At 39.7% G+C, this 18,376-nt stretch overlaps 1 protein-coding gene across 1 annotated transcript in view; it reads right to left on the minus strand.

Annotated features, from left to right (window-relative positions):
• The window catches only part of skap2 (src kinase associated phosphoprotein 2), a 338,742-nt gene extending 322,507 nt beyond the window's left edge, over positions 1 to 16,235 (minus strand). The window contains exons 1-3 of the mRNA XM_041185176.1: positions 16,113 to 16,235; positions 9,170 to 9,275; positions 6,407 to 6,432 (exon numbers count right to left, since the gene is read on the minus strand). Coding sequence (XP_041041110.1) covers positions 6,407 to 6,432; positions 9,170 to 9,275; positions 16,113 to 16,152 — 172 coding nt within the window. The 5' untranslated portion in view covers positions 16,153 to 16,235. The remainder of the gene's footprint in view (positions 1 to 6,406; positions 6,433 to 9,169; positions 9,276 to 16,112) is intronic.
• Between the last annotated feature and the right edge of the window lie 2,141 nt (positions 16,236 to 18,376).

Here is an 18,376-nt window from a genome sequence, read left to right on the forward strand (position 1 = left end):
CCAGCCTTATACCCATCTCTCATTGCCTCTACATGCCCCCAGTCATTCAATTATGGCAGGCATATTACCCAAAGCATTTCACAATCAATGACATTCTGCCTTCTCTCTAGCAGAACAAGGTCACCCAGAACAGGAGGAAGAATCTGAACCAAGGTAAGGGTGTAATGCTAACCCCATCCATTGAACTTGACAGCGGACGTGGTACTCCAAATCATTGGGTGTGCTGCAACAGAGCCTGTGGCACTTTGTCCAGAACATCATGGAGGATAGTAAGTTACTGCCTTATGGCCATTCTCAACTGCCTCCTCACCCTGAAATCTGCCACAATGTGAAAGCTGAAACCAAGGACCTACTCCTTTTGATCCCAAATCCATTCCCAACCTAACTCTTTCCTGCTTTTAGGCTGTCAGATATCCAAGAACTCCCACCTGGATAGCCACAGCATATCCACAAAGAGAGAGAGCAATCCCACACCAATGATGAGAAAGCACTATCCATTGATCTGACACTCACAGCTACCAGTTAAGATACTGGCATTGCGTGTACTTCAGAGGCTCATATTGAGTGGGGACCTGCATTTGTTGAATCACCAGATGCGAATGTGCTGCCGGCAGGCCAGGGAGAAAGAGACACAGAGCCTTCAGTCACTGTCAGAGAGCATGAAGAATTCCAGTTCCAACACGACATATGGCATCGTGCAGAGTTGGGAGTCCCTCCTTTCCACCACCAAAGTGAGATTTTTAGCTATGAGGGTAGGTTGGAGGTTGAGGGGTGATATGATAGAGATGCATGAGATTATGACAGGTTTAGAAAAGGTAGTCAAGAAAAGCTGTTCCATTAGCTGATGGTACAAGGATTAGGGTCACAGGTTGAAGGTTTTGGGCAAGAAGTGGAAGGGGGCTATAAGGAAGAACTTCTTTACACAGCCAGTGGTAATGACCTGGAACGTGCTGTGTATGAGGATAATGGAAGCAAAAAGACCAATGATTTAAAAAAGAAATTCGATGGGTACTCAAGGAAAATAAACTTTCAGGGCCACGTTGATAAAATGGGGGAAAGGGGCTGAATGGATCGCCCTATAGAAAGCTGAGTTGGACTTGACGGATCAAAGAGTCATTACGGCACAGAATGAGACGATAAGTGTTGGCCAACTCTATGACTGTACCAGTAGACCCAGTTGTAAACATAAGTCTCCTGGTCACTGTCTCAGCTGCCACTGCAACACAGGCAGAAGTCACCCAATGTCTCAGTGCTACAGTGGAAGAACAGACTGAAGTCATGAGATCCATGCTTGTTGCCATGCAGGCTCATATTGATGCCATCATGACTGCAGATCTCAGTGCTCAAAAGGATTTGCAGGTGCTCACAGGGCCCCGCTCGCCAACAAATTAATAGGATTGCCGAGGTGCCACCCCATGGCATTGGCAGTGATACAGATGCGTAAAGCTGCTGTTGTCTCTTAGGATAAAGCTCTCACCACTGCCACTTGTCTGTTTGTGTCAGTTAGCCAAGCCAGCTAATTGCTGCCACCATGCCATGGTCCTCTTCTCGGGTTAGCCTCCAGATCCACGAAGATAACGTCTGTGCTGTCATAATGGAGAGACTTTGGAGGATGTAGCAGACCACTACAAACTTCGAGAAGTGCTTTGGCACGTACTGGAGTGCAGCCCACCCCAGTCCGAGTGGTCAAGGCAGTAGAACCATTGTATCAGTAGGCCAAATACCTGCTTGATGATATTCCAAATGGCTTTGCCATCATAGGCCTGCTCTACCCGCATGGTGAGATGGCAGAGGGGGCCATCAGCCACATGTACATGGATTGCCCCTTGTCCCTAAGCAGGCAGCCGGTGGTCCTGCTAGGAGGGTTGAAAATGATGGATCGGGTCAACTGCTGAAGGGCAAAATACATTGCAGTTGCTGCCGGGATAGTGGGCATTCACTGATGAGTGTCTTGGCAAGGTCACACACCAACTGCAAATTTATGGAATGTACCTCTCCCCCATTGATATGCAGGCCCACAGAGGGATTTGGGTGCAATATACAATGTCCTGCACCTTCAGGAATCCTGCTAGCCTAACAAATTCATGTGCTCTTTGAGCCTGCTGTCCTGCCTCAACAAAAGGACGATGAAATATCCTCGTCTGGAGCAGATAGCCTCTGTGCCCGCCCAGAAACTGGAATACTGGGAGACACTGGCAATGTCTCCCACTCATGTGTAGAAGGACTTGGAGGTGTACAAATTGAGGGCAACTGTGACCTTTATGGTCTCTGGTCTTTGCCCTGGTGTGAGACTCCAGGTTGGGCTGAAGGAGGTAGCACAGTTCAGTGGCCACCTCTTTATTGAACCTGAGTCACCTCAGGTACTACAAATCTGAATTTCACATCTGAATTCAAGGACAGCTCACTGAAAGCTCAGCATGAGGAATGCACAACTGGGAACTTTTTGAAACAAACATCAGCCATCAATTCTTCTTGGGTGTAATAAGTTGGATACAAATAAAAGCTTCCTTTACATGTGTTGTACCAACTCAGAAAATCACCCTCTACAGTACCAGTGTGGCATTTTCAATTCCTGCAGCAACGATTATTTTGGTTGTTTAGTGAGATTACTTAATTAGTATTGGACTGGATTAGGACCATGAAAAATTGTTAATGGTGGGCAACTGTGGAAACTTTCATCCCATCAATCCAGACAAATCCAGTTTCCAGGAATGAACAAATCTCTCCATCCAATTACTCACAAGCTGACACTATATTTCATAATGAAAAAGTTGCTGGAAAGTATGAAACTTATACTCAATGTAAATCATACTTCATGGTCATATTCAAAATAGACATATTTTTAGAATCAGTTTTTGCTTAAACAGTCGGAATTTATGATTTCATGAAAGCCCTGTACAGCAATACTACAATACATAAATCTGATTATACAATCTCTGGATGTAGAGGACTTAATTTGTAATTTAAAACAAATGTAAAATTGAATAGAAGATCCCTTATTGGCAGGTATTGGATTTTATTCAATGTACAACAAATTGTATTTTGAAGCAGTGCCAATTGCATAAACTATACATCAGAATGTAACACAAGCAAAAATAATAATAGTGCTGCCACCATTGTCTTTAAATTCAAACTTAAAAAGACAATTGTTAAGCAAGTGTCTTTATTATCCCTTATAAAGCAAAATATAATATCTTAGGTCATAAAAACAAATTTTAAAGAGTCGATCTCAGAGTGGACATTTAGTTACATTTAACAGTTTTATGCTGGTGCAGTAAAAGATGTCATCACTTTGAAACACGTGGAGCTGTAAACCCTTGGCTCACAACTCTAGCCAAAAATCTGTCATAGCAGTCTGAGTCAGTATTGTGGTTGCTATGCTCACAGCCAACAAACCATTAATCAATCCAGTTTTATGTTGTAACATTTATCCTGCAACAATACTTATATTTTGTACTATAATAATGGCTTGACCTTACTAGTCATAAATTGCATACGCTAGCCAGTTGACAACTTCTCACTAGCATACTTATAGTCAGCTAATTTAATAGGCATAATTTTATTTTATTTAGAAAAACACTTTAAGCATATTTATTCAATTAAAATTTACTGAACCTGAGAATAAGTAAACTGTAAGAATCACTTCTCTATTAGTGCCAATTAATGGAGATGTTGTCACTTTCTGCAAAGTAACTTGCATACTTTTGTTCATAATAACCTTACCCACCACTTCAGTAGTACAACCATTGCGATGCTTTGACTTGCACAATGTATGGCATCCAAAACATTTGAGCACTTAGCACAATGTAGGCCCTGAGCTAGCAGTAACTCAATGCTATGAAAATAAAATTGGCATTTGAAACTTAAAACAATAGGGTGGAGAACAAAGGATGATGCTAGCTAAAAGTTACGTCAATAGATAAATTAATAACCAGTCAAACATATATCTTTTATTTAACTCAGTCATAATGTACATTTAACTGTACTTAAGCATACAAATTAAAACCAGTCTTTTAAAGTTGCCCCAACACATATTCTAGCTCCGCCCATAGTTGAATATATTCAGTTTTAGCAAATGCAATAATTACCATCATCAAGTCTCAACTCTCACTTCATCAATCTGATTGGCTAGATTAGCAAACTGCTGCACTGTCATTACCTTCTTAGCCTATCAAGAATCAGTGATAAGATTTTTCCTTAATAACTAGCATGTCTACAGCTGGTAGATAACAGACCTCTTCCCGTAGGTTCACACAAGCTTTTGCTGACCTCAAGCTGTGACCCTCATACCAGTGGCCACAGGCAATAGGTCATGACCTCTTCAAGTGGTATCTTGGGAGAAAAGTCAATTCCGCTGTATGAGGATCACCAAAATCTATTGCATGATTTGGATACGAATACTATTGTCTTTAATATTAACAGGACACTTTAAAGTACAAAATTGAGCCAGTATTACCTACCACATTATCACCATTAAAATAAATGTTGCCAAGCATTAGTGGAACTTACACTTGAAAGTACAATTAAAAACTGCATATTTTTTTAAAAAGTAATTATACCCTGGGTTCTGTGGAGGGTTAAAAAGTAGCAAATATCTGTTAAAAATGCTAACAAGAGCAGCTTGCACATTACAGTGCCTTTAACGTATAAAAAACGCCATAAGCCATTTAACAGAGAAAGTAAAAATGAAAGGCACATTAATAGGAGTTATCCAGTAAATTTAAAAAAAAATACAATAATTCATCTGATAATACAAAAGCATTGCAATAATTTAACTTCTCTACACAATGCTACTTTCAAATCTCTTTTGTAACAGATTACAACGCATAACAATTCAGAGGAATCTCTTCCCTCCACAAATTCCACATTAATACTTTGTGAAACAGAAATATGTTATCAGCAAAAGGGTACCAGAAATAACTGACTATAATTTATTACAATCGACTCATAACCTCAGCTAATGCAAAATCTAAGCATTTAAATAAGGATTGACCAGCAGAGGGAGCAACTACACACCCCATTCCCCCTCCCTAACTCAGCAAATTTTCGCACTTGAGCATCAAAATGAGCTTCACTCATACAGCAGAATTACTGTAGATAATTTTGTCTTATCTGACATTCATTGACACCTTTCATTAGACAAGACACTTTAAGTGGCAACTGGTAATACAGCTGGAGAGATATAGTACAATTTAAATATTGTGCATTTTTCAAATCTGACATTTTTGTTAGAAGATATTTATACGCCAGTATATCTGAAAGGCATTAAGATTGGAAGTTATAGGATCAAGAACAGATACTAATGCTAAAGAACTCCATGAAACAATGTTTCCTGCATAGCTGGTGTCAGGATATATTCTCCATGAAAGCCAGCAGCACAGCATTGAACTTTGCAGAATTGAGCATGGATAAAATTATAGATCATGGAACTTGCCTATCAGGAAAGCAATTAATCAGTGTTTTACAGCATGGGAGGAGGGTGACATGTAGCTCTCAAAGAAATATATATTTAGTCCACCCCATCACCTTTCCCCCCACCCCCCATACCCATTAAAATTGTTTCTTCAATTATTTTTCCATGTCCCTTTTAAGTCATTTTGGATTCTGCTCTCACCATTGTTGCTGACGGGATATTCCATGTACTAACAACTCTTTGCTTACAGGAAAAACAAATTCTATCTCTCCCTCCATTTCATCAGGGGTAACAGCTTTTTCTCATCCATCTACCAAGACCCTTGATCATTCTGAATACCTTAAATCAGACCTTCTGTTACTCTTCTCTGCTCTAATCAAAAGAGCCTTAATTTCTCTATTGTCCCTGCATAATTAAAGCCTGGTATCATCCTTGTAGATCTCTTTTGTACCCTTTCCATAGCCTCATCATTCTTACTAATATAGGGTGCCCAAAACTGGAGCAATATTCCAACTGCAGCTTAATCAATAACTTATACGGGTTTTGCATTAGTTCTTTGCTTTGGTACTTAATGCAACTGTTTGCAAGATCCAAGAGCTTATATACATTTTTGTTCTCTCATTTTCAAAGATTTATGTACCAAAATTCTTTGGGTTTTTCGTTATTATTCTCCTTTCAAAGATGTACCATTTATTTAGTGAACATTTCCTCTATTTATGCAGAAGGTTTCCTTAGGAGACTGAATGTATGGCTACGGCAGATTATTTGTGAACTGTAGATGGAGGTTCTAGGCGGCTTATTTTCATCCTGGCTTTATAATATATAGTGTGCTGAATCACTTACTGCTAAATGCTATATGTAATTTTGCAATTGCACAGGCAGAAGAGGAAAATAGATTGAGAAGTCAGTGACAAGGCAGTGTACAAAAATTAAATAATGCTTGCGGATTCATAAGTTAAAACTTTTTTTTTAAAAAAGGACATTAAAATTTACCTTTCTCCTGGAATTCCTGAGGATAGCTGGAAAATAAAAGAGCAATTACTACATTATCGAGATTCAAAATCATTTCTACCATGCCAATAAATACTTATTCTTCTCTTATAACTTGACATTGGGATTATTTGTCTTCCTCACTGCTGGAGTTATACCTACCACAAAGCAAGATGATTAGATTCTCTTTTGTTGGAGATGATCATTGCTTGGAACTTGTGTGGTGTGAATGTTACTTGCCACTTATCAGTCCAAGCCTAAAGATTGATGTGGACTGCCCCAGTATCTGAGGAACCATGAATGGTACTGACAAATAACACCCCAAATTCTGACCTCATGACAGAAGGAAGGTCGCTGGTGAAACAGCAGAAGATGGGTAGGCCTAGGATACTAGCCGGAGGGACCCCTGAGCTGGGGCTGAGATGATTGGCATCCAACAACCACAACCATCTTCCTTTGTACTAGGTATGATTCCAACCTGTGGACTGATTTCCCACCCCCAACCCCCTCCCTGCCCACCATTCCTGGTTTCCATTGACTTCAGTTTTGTTTGCGCTCCATGATGCCACACTCAGTAACTTTCACTTCACCTCAAATTCAGCTCTTTTGGACTAAGAGTGTAATGAGTTCAAGAGCAGAGAAGCCCTGGCAGAACACAAACTGAGCATCATTGAGTAGGTTATTCCAAACGTGCTGCTTGACAGTACTTTTGACAACACTTTTCATCACTTTGTTGATGATCGAGAGTAGACTGATAAGGTGGTAATTAGCTTGGTTGGAATTGTCCTGCTTTTTGTAGCCAGGACATACCTGGGCAGTTTACAACATTGCCGAGTAGACGCCAGCATTGTAGCTGTACTGGAACATCTTGACTAGGGGCATGGCTGGATCTGGAGTCTTCAGTACTATTGCTGGAATGTTGTCAGGGCCAAGAATCTTTGCAGTATCAAGTGTCATCAACCGTTTCTCAATACCATGGAGTGAATCAAATTAGCTGCAGACTGGTATCTGTGATGCTGGGGACCTCTGGAGTCAGAGATGGATCAACCACCCGGCACTTCTGCCTGAAGATGGCTGCAAATGCTTCAGCCTCATCTTTTGCACTGATGTGCTGAACTCCCCCATCATTGAAGACGGGGATATTTACTGAGCCTCCATCTCCTGCAAGTTATTTAATTGTCCACCACCATTTATGACTGGATGCAACAGAACTGCAGAACTTTGATCTGATCCACTGGTTGTGTGATCCTTTAGCTTTGTCAACTGCTTCCGCTGTTCAGCATGCAAGTCGTCTTGTGTTGTAGCTTCACCAGGCTGACACCTCCATTTTTAGGTATGCCTGGTTCTACTCCTGACATGCTCTCCTGCACTCCTCATTGAACCAGGGTTGATCCCCTGGTTTGATGGTAAAATGATAAATATGCCAGGCCTTGAGGCCACAGATTTATTCTGCTACTGTTGATGGCCCACAGTGTCTCATGAATGTTGAGCTTTAAGCTGCTCGATCTGTTCTGACTCCATGTCATTCATCATGAGGATAGTGCCACACAACACGATGGGTGGTCTCCACAAGGACTGATAGTGGTAACTCCTATCTGCACTGTTATGGACAGATGCATCTGCAACAGGTAGACTGGTGATTGTGAGGTCAAGTAGGTTTTTCCCTCATCACCTGCCACAGGGCCAATCTTTTGGGACTTGGCCAGCTTGGACAGTGGTGGTGCTACTGAGCCACTCCTGGTGATGGACATTGAAGGTCCCCACCCAGAGTATATTCTGTGTCCTTGTTACCCTCATGCTCCTTCCAAGTGGTGTTCAACATGGAGTACCAATTCATCATCTGAGGGAGGGTGGTGGGTGGTATCAGAAGAATGTTCCCTTGCCCATGTTTGACTTGATGCCATGAGGCTTAATGGAGTCCAAAGTCAATGTTGAGGGCTCAGAGGGCAAATCCCTTCCAAATGTATACCACTGTGCAGCCAACTCTAGTGGGTCTGCCCTGCTGAAAGGAAAGGACATACCCAGGGATGATGATGCAATACCCTCCACTTGCCTGAATAAGTACAGTTCCAACAACACTCAAGAAGCTCAACTCTCTCCAGGACAAAGCAGCTGGCTTGATCAGCACCCTACTACCACCTTAAACATTCACTCCCTCTACCACCAGCACACAGTGACAGCAGTGTGGGCCATCTACAAAAGTCAATGCAGCAACTCACCAAGGCTCCTTCAACAGGACCTTCGAAATTCACAGCCTCTATTATCAGAGAGACAAGAGCAGCTAATGCATAGAAACACCACCAAATGCAAGTCCATCCTCCAAGTCACACATCCTGATTTGGAAATAAAATCCTGTTCCTTCACTGTCACTGAGTGAAAATCCTAGAACTCCCTCCCCCATCAACAATATGGGTGCACCTATCCAACCTGGACTTCAATGGTTCAAGGCAGCAGCTCATCACCACCTTTTCAAGGACAATTAGAGATGGACAATAAATGCTGGGCTCATCAGTGATGCTCACATCCAAGAATGAATAAAAATGAATTACTTATCACTTGATATATGAAGCTATCCAGGTGACAACAGAAATAACTTCCATCAAATCCTGCCTAAAACACTACCTATATAGTCTTGCCATTTTGCTTTCACATTTAATTGGGACAATTATTCTCAGGTTTCTTGTGTACAAGACTATATTTCATTCCTTTGGTATTCTTACGATGTTAAAGTGGAAAACAAAAATTCACAATCAAAAATATCTTTACCTTGTTTTAATAATCTTAAGTTTTCTCAAAAGTGCATCTTTCTTTTCCTTTGCCTTCTTAGTCAGGTTCTCCTCTTTTAATATTTCAAGTATAAATATTTCAATATCTGCAAATGAAGAATATTTAAATTTCAAATTTATATGATAATTTCATCAGCTGACAATAAGAATTCAAAAATGAAATGATTTGTGGTTTTAGCTAGCTAATGCATAAATCACACTTGGATTTGAAAATCTAATGTTTAGATAAAACAGTTGAACTTACATTCAAAAAATTAACTTATATATGGTTTCACTAAAGCAGGGAATGCTTCGCCTGGGGAAACTTCAAAGTACGGACATTTCAAGTTAATCCATTTAGCGAAATTATATAGACAATTTAGTTAGAAGCTAAAACAATGACATGCCACACACACACACACAAAATTGTGTCCTACTAAAATCATTGCAGGTCGAATGATCAAGAGCTTTTTGCTGAGCTGGAATCCATCCCAAATGGAACTTAAAATTAAGAGAAAAAACTAAAGTTACAAATCAATGAATCCACATCATACTGTATGCAAAAGAAGCAACAACAAATGCTTCATTATTAATGTTAATTTAGCATATGATTCTCAAAGTTCCATAATAAGAGTTGTTTTTCATTAATGGGGTGTTCAGGAAATCTATCACGACACCACTTCAATGCTCATGTTATAATTCAATTGCAAGTGATCAGCAAATACTCTGATTTGTGGCAGACAGGTTTTATGACTTTCCGGTGTTCATAAGTTCCTTCCTGATCTCACAGTTGTGTTGCATTTGTAAAAATAGCTGTCCTATGTTGGGTATCATTATCTACTCACTACAGCGGTTCAACAATGATGCACTACCAGTTGGATTGAATTTGACTGCTCTTTACAACTTTTGCTTTAGTTTTCCACTACTACATGCATAAACTTGGCATAATAATCCCACTATAACACAGACAAGAAAGAGATTCAGTCATATAAAGCACCATTACGTTTTAAAGTTAGATTTAGTGTTTACTAAAATGCTCTCTCTATTGCTTTCAATGCCCATATCAAAGATTGAATATTTACAATCTTTGGAGATACTGTGCACACTTTTTCCTCAGAGGCATCCTGTAACATGTTGTAAATAGAGCTGTTTCAGTTCAGATAAATGAATTCAAACTAGGGGGATGTTTGTCCACTTCTTATATGAAACTTGCATTAGAGCAAGTTCCAATCGCTCATTGCTAATACCATTACTGCACATTGGTCTTGGAAATAATTATACAGACAGACTGGGAGTGGAAAATTACGGAATAGAATTTATATGTAAATAAACCTTGCATCAATTGTTGTATAGCTCACAGAGAACTTCATTTTCAATACATTTTAAATGTAGCCTTCTAGGTGTGTAAGAATTCCATTATAAAATTCTACTATAAAGAACTTGGTATTTGAAAATGATTTATTGCCCAGTCAACATACCGATACGGCACTGTCACCTTGTTAAATTATTCAAGTAATATTGAATATTCAGTACCATTGAGCAGATATTTAAATTCAAATGGAGAAATGGGACTCAGATCCATAGCCAAAAATATCCCATTGTTGTGGTAGCAGAGCTGGCTGCATCACCCTGGAGACAAGATGTGCCCTCAGCCCTTAAAAGTTTTATACTATGTAGTCATTCACTAGAGTAGCAGCAAAGCCTAAGAACCAACACTTCAGCTAACAGTGCATATATGAAACAGAAGACCTTGGATAGAACAAAATAAAAGGCTACAATAAAAGCATAAAAACAGTAATGCAATCATGATTCAATGCAAAATTAATATACAATTTGTTATTTTAGAAATTTGTATGAAATTAGAAATCAAGTTTACAAAATAAAAATATAAAGCATAATTAAATCAATTATGAAATGTGGTCATTTTTTCATTATTCTTGCATACCCATATCAAAAATTAAAATGTTAAAATTCAGGATTAATCCTATTTTTCTTTTTATACTCCCATATTAAATAACAGCAATAGTTCTCTCTTCCTTCCCACCAATCCTATACTACTGGGTGAGAAACAATTTTAAAATGGTCTCTAACTACTTACATAAATGTAAACAACAGTCAACATATAATTGCATGCCAGAAAATTACAGTAATAGAACAATTTGCTTTCTGAACTAAAACCTCCAGTCTTCTTATTTAAGAGCAATATAAAGAGTATCCAAGTTTGGTCACCTTTCAACAAAAAGGTTGAAACCCTCTGGAATGTATCAGTATTTAAATACGGGGATTTTCCACAGTTTCAGAATATAAATTGTGACTGAAATTAAAATTTACACAGTTTGGGATTACAGTTTAGTGATAATAGGCATTTAAACAGGTGGGTTTTCTCACTATGGGAACCAGATTTGAAAACAGTTCAGGTTGATGGGTTTAAAATTTCTTCTCTCTGACGGTTATAATGATCCTATATAAAACTAGCTTCAATAGTCTTAACCTAGTTCCCATTGAACATTATATTGATACCTAATTTCAAGACCCTCAGTTACCATGAGCCATAAGCCAAACTGGCGCTTTTCACTATAGAAATACGCAGATTTTTAGGTGATGTCTTTTCACAGATTTCAGTGATGTCTTTAAAATAATGAAGGGATTAGAATCAGTCCACATGGTTTGTCTATTTAAGCTGAAGGTGGTTGGGGGGTGGGATAGACAAATGGACACAAGTAGAAGTTACATTAACTATTAGAAATACATCGGGAGGGATGTCTTTTGCAAAGTTGTTGGGCTGAGTAACAAGTTACCAGTGTATGTGCAAAGCTTGGATTCACTGCAGGCATTCAAGAAAGGAGCTAGATGAATTTCCTGGGAGACCAGCATAATGCTGCAGAAGGTGGGAAGGTATTGGGGAAAATGTGACTTCCGGTCAAAATCGACTCTTTGAATTTGTTTGATTGTTCCTTGGGTGTCAGAGAGGAATTTCCCAGAATTTTTTCTTAAATGCCTCTCTCAGGGCATTGTATGGCTAACATGTTCAATGGTCCAGCTAGTCTTGATTTGTTCTTCATTTTTGTACTTTGGAATGCTACGCCAGATAAAACCCATAATTTGCAACTAAATGGCAGTCTTACTCAAAGACTGTAAGCACAACTGGTGTAGAAAGATCACACTGGTGTAGTAGGATATGTTTCTCAAATGGACAATAATTAGGCATATCATTGGGCTAACATAGGTCAAAACATTGTTTGATCAAAGTTTTAGCTTACTTCAATGACAACATTATATCTTAATGATATATTGAAGGGCTACGAACTCCGATTGGTGGCCATAGAAGGCTAAACTGCAATTTCCAACTAAAATGTATATTACTAGCATTATGGGCAAGGATGCACATTATTATAGGTCAGGACCATTCATGAGCTAATTATTTATAAATTTATTGCCAAAGCATTGGCAATCTGTGATCACACATTGTGAAAAAAACTCTTGCAACAGCATAACCAGCAAGTTTGCCAAAATTGTTACACCAATCTTGCCAACGCATATTATTACAACATTCCCTGCATACCCAACATGACTATGCTGGGATGCAAGAATCAATACAAAAGTGATTTAAACATAACCATTAAATCAGTCTCAGTTATTTCCATGTAAAAGGTATCATCATTCATACCGCTAATGGATATTTTGAAATACATAAATGCATTCCACAAATTCACCATTTTAAATAGAACCTATAAGGTCAAGCTATTTGTCCCCAATGGCAATTATCAGAAATCTGTGGTGCAGCTAATAACACCTGCTGATCCTGCCATTGCACTGATTCAGCTCTGATCAAATGATTAAGAACTAATTTGTAAAAGAATCTGATTCCATAATCATTTTTAAAAATGCTTACATACCACATTGGGAAAAATAGAAATACAACCTATTTTCTGAATAAATTTAATATGTTAAAATGCCAATGTGGATTGTACAGTTTAAAGTAGAATTACCTTTTCACGACCTATAAAAGTTTGGTGAAGCCAATAAATTGCCATCATATCACCATCACTTGCTTAAGATGTGCAACTAAATTTGCACACATTTTTCACAGCCAAGGGTAAACCCTGTGAAAATATCTATTGTTACGTCACTCAACAACTTTGTAATTGGGAGAAAGAGCAACAGGAATTGCACACACACACACTTACATGAGTTGAAAGCAACTTTTGCTCTGCTTTAGAATAACTTAGTATACATAAATTGTAGTTTTGTCAACTACAATATAAAATTATAAAATTCATTATGTGGGAAGAATAATACTTTTTGTAGCACACACAATGAAGAATAACAAATGATGATCTAACTTGTGAAGAAGTTTTTTTTAAATCCTCATGAGAATCACAACCATTGCCAAGCAGGTGTAGTATTCTGCAATTCTAAGCTGTAGGGTACTGGGGGTATGTTTATTTACTTGTGAGAAAGACTTTTAAAAATTTCTTACTTCTAATCCAAATTAAACCAATAACTTGAAGCTATGGATGATGCTTCCTCTATAATGCACAGGCTAGTCTCAACAATCATGTCAGGAATTTTCAGCCATCATCTTACTGTGGACATTGCTTCAATTTAATGGAGCACCTCGGCTTAAAAAGAAAACTTTTCTACAGTGAATGCAATTGTAGTTAGGATACAATTTTAGCTGCATAATTGAGAGGAAAAAGTTAGCAATCTATAAAATAAGACTAGGTCTGCTACCTGGACTGCAATATGTTAAGCTTCAAATGTTACTTTTCTTCATATATTGCCTCTGCACATAAATCAGCTTTCATATTCATTCTCTTTTAGGTTGACAGGGCTATGAAAATTTTACTTATATCACTTGGAATGTTCAGAATGGCCCATACTTGAAGGCTGATAACAATGAACACCATTTTGTGGTAGACTCTTCGTTGTGTGAGTATGTCTAAGCTGTAAATGATTTCATTGTCTTCTATGGGTCCTCTCATGACTGAAGAGTCCAATGCAGGATTGGCATGGACATCCACAGAACTGGCAGTTCATATTGTTGCTGCTAGTGCAACACCATTTACTGAAGTGCACCAGCCCACGTTCCTTAAAAGCAGTAGGTTTAACAATATATGCAAATGATCCTTGATTTTAGGCTATTTTCTGCTCCCCAACTTGACTTTGCCCAAGTTACATACCATCCGGGATGAGGCTGGGCAGGTTACTACTCCTCTGCTTTACAAATGGATTCTGAGTGCAATCCCAAATGGCTTTGTCCATAGTTTTCCTTGCCCATAGAGAATCCAGGTTCTGTTTGCCCTTTTCCATGACAGTATGACAAGAGATTGGTATGGGCCACATTGAAACATCTGTTTTCATTATAAGTTTAAACTTTACATTTCACAACTGAGCATTATCTTTGCATGTGTATACTCACACAAAATATGCTTCAACAATTTTATTATATTGCTGCAAAAGTTTCAGTTTTTCACCTTGCACTCATAAGGGCACTTGCAAAAAAATAGAAGGGGGAAAGCCAACAATTTATACTGTATGTGAAGAGTGCTGATTGGTTGGCAAGTGATGTTGCCATGGAGAATGCACCACTGATGGTGACTGACAGTTAACTGCCAAGCTTTATTTGAAATTTAAACCAGGCAGCTTGACCCTGATTAGTAAAGACATTACCCATGAGTCACTTATTTTGTTTAGCTGAAACAGGTGCAATGCATGTACATGTTCTGTCTGCAAAGAACAGGGCTGTGTTAATATATGCATGTAATAATTTTATTGTACATCTCCTGACTGACTTCCCAAGTTCTGCCCTCCATAAAATTGTCATCCAAAACCCTTAGCTGTGTTCTAACTCGTTCCAAGACGCATTCACCCATTGCCCCTGTGTGTGCTAACCTACATTGGCACCCTGTTTAGCAGTGCTTAGATTTTAAAATGTTAATTCTTGCTTTCAAATCCCTCTTGCCCCTCCCTATAAACTCCTCCAGTCCACAAACCTCTCATTCCCTAGTGAGATTTCTGTGCTCCTCTGAAGCTGGCGTCTTGAGCAAATCCAAATTTAATCACTCCAGTATTGAATCATAAAAGTCTACATTAAAAAGGGAAGCCATTCAGCCCATTATGTTTGCGCCAGTTTTCTGCAAGAACATATCAGTACGAATATATGTACTATTTATTAAAACACCATTGCCACAGCATAATAGCAACAGTAGCAACTGCTTCGAAGGCTAATGCTTCGGTTCCATCAAGTGCAAAACGCACTGAATTTATCCTCAATACTCTGACGCTAAATAGGTGTAAAGAGTTTATTTAAGTTATTGAATTAACATTTTACGCTCACAAGGACTGACCAGTGAGCCGTTCTTTAAGGATAGACAGGGTGAGAAGTAAGATAAGTACGTAAAACAGAAGTTCATTATTGCTGAAAATAAACTTCGTAGCGACTCAACAGCGTGTGTCCGTGTATCTTCAGAAAAAAACAGCAGTAAAATCTGGCGTTCAATGTAAGATAACGGGGAAGTGAGCTTCAACTCGGAAAGTTGACACTATAAAAGTTGCCGGTGACCATATCACGGACAGAAGCGGAGGGGGAGACCGCCTGTAGCTCATATTAACATCAACAATTCCCGGCAGGTGCTGGGTGTTGCTTACTGACTTTCTCAACAAATCATTTGGCGTTTACCCCCTTTCCCGAGTTACAGATCACCGTATCCCTTGAATAAATCCGACGGCAAATTAGAAAAATTAAAACATATATTTATTTCAAATATCAATTTTTTAGAAGTGGGAAGCGTTTACTTCGCAGGAACGGACTGGATCACTCCAACTTCCTCCTTTCACTTTCCTCTGGACTAAACTCATAACTCCTTAAGCGGCTTATGTTTTGAAAACATTATGGATTTGTTTATAACCGTAACCAAACTGCCGTTGCGATTTTTTTTTACCTGTAATTAGGCTCTTCACGTCCTCAGGGATTTGCTGCATCTTCCACCGCGGGGCCGAGCGCTGTCACCGGCGGGATGGAGGGGGCTGTTCGTACAACGCGGAAACTCAACTCAGCAATGTCGAGTGCGCGCACGCAGTACCGGCAATGCCGAGTGTGCGCGCTCACGCGCACGCAGCCAACACCACACATGCGTGCGTGTGCGCCCGATGTCACAGACGTCAATGCTAGCGCCAGCAGAATATCAGAATATCTGATTGGAGCAACCACAACCCCCAGTAGCTTTGATTGGCTGAGTCCATCGCGTGTGCTATACTCTAATTGGCCAGAGTTTAGCCATTGCTGGTTCAACTGTCCAAACCCTAATTGATATAGGAAGACAGTGTGTCACAGGGATGAATGTGTTGATTGTGGATGGACTGTTGGGTCAAATCATGTGATGAAATCTCCTGGAATACACTTAATCAAGTTAGCAACCCTAAGCATATGGTCAATGTCAAACAGATACTGGGCATAGCGACGCTTCCACTCCCGCTCCATTGCAACTGAGCACCTAGTCATCGAGGTGCTGCTGTATGTGATACAGGTCTGATCCATAAGCCTTTCCTGCACCAGGTGCTGAACCGAGTAATTTTTCACTTAATTTCTAGATTAAGAGAGGGAAATTTACCAAATGTTGCCCTCACCCTGATTTTCAATCCAGGATTGGGAGCTCCTCATCCAGATCATTTCAAGGTACCAACTGCTCGTTGAGTCAGCAACAGTTTTAAAATGCAGATACCTAACTTAGCCCAATTAGTGGCAACAGACATTGCCAGGAAACAGGAAAAATGCAATGCTCAAAGATAGATGAGAGTCATTACTGGACTTGGCATTGCCTTCCAGAATAGAGTAGGCAGGAGATCAGAAGCTCAGCAGCCTCATGGACAAATGGTAATAGAAAGGTACTAGACCTGCTCTGTGCATAATCCGTTTTTCCGAACAATTTTACTTCAACAGAAACATCTGTTTCTGATGGCTCCCTACATTGTTCCTGACAGTTGTGCACTAATGTTCACTAGGCTGACCGCTTTTCCTCTTCTACAATTTGAAAATCTGGCCCTCACTAGCCTGTAAAGAAGCTCTTCTCGGAGCTTAACAGGCAGTTAATGGGAGGTGTTGCTACCACTGCAACCACGTGTCCCCCAACCCACCCCCCACCCCGCCTCACCACCACCACCACCACCACCACTCAGCCTCGCTTTGGAAATAGCATTGCATACCCAAAATGTCAGAAGACTGACGGCCATCCAGGGGCTCTGTTTTCAAAGTGCATCCTCACTGGACCTCACCCTCAAAGATGATTGAAAATCAAGCCCCAAATTTCACTATGTAAAAAATTCTGTTTCCGGTGTTGTGAAGGATGGATTTGTGCCATACAACCTGTCCCTCATGGAAATATTTGTACAGAAAAGCACCTTTGACCACAAGTCCATCACGCAGTGGTCTGCATGTAATATCCTAAAGACCCTTTGGGAAAAGGAGATGGCAGCACCTATTGGATGGTCCCCTGAGCAGACTGTCCCAAAGTCATTTAGCACAATATCTCATTGCCAAAACTTTCAAATAAGTACCAAGATGTAGGTTGGCTGATGGTCAGAAGACCGGCCTCATCAGATCTTTCATGCACATCCAGAGTCTCAGCACCGGAGTACACTGCTTCGAGGTGGCTGCAATGCGGAAGAGACCATTGCTCCCTTGCTTTGGAATGTGTTTGCAAAAAAGTTGTTACAGACAGGTGGTGAGAGGAGAAATCAGCACAGTTTAAACTAAACCTCTTCCTGTCAGAAAGGTATTTTTGAATTTCTCCTTTTATATGTGGTGGCATATTTTCCCAACCCCTCAATTTTGATTAATAATCCTATAGCAAACTCGAGATAAGATGAAGTAAATTAGTTTATATTGCGCATATTCAAACCGCGGGAGGGGGTGTCACTACAGATCCCCTGGTAAATTCATTCAATAAAAGAGAGATAAGGGGAAGAAAAGAGGTACCAAGCAAAGACCACAGAGAATATGAGTTATTGTTTCCTGTGAGTCCAGAGTCAAAGTCGAATGGTGCATTCTTTCACAAATTCAGCAGAATGAAGACGGATGCAAGATAATCCACTTTTCTAGTAGAGAGGACTTCCATGATGGGATAGGCATATTGAGATGATTTAGTCTTGTAGGCACTGGTACAGAAGTTCCAGCTGAAATAACATAGATGGGGGCCAGGCATTCAAA

The sequence above is a fragment of the Carcharodon carcharias genome, chromosome 3, assembly GCF_017639515.1.
Source record: "Carcharodon carcharias isolate sCarCar2 chromosome 3, sCarCar2.pri, whole genome shotgun sequence".
Taxonomy (NCBI): Eukaryota; Metazoa; Chordata; class Chondrichthyes; order Lamniformes; family Lamnidae; genus Carcharodon; species Carcharodon carcharias.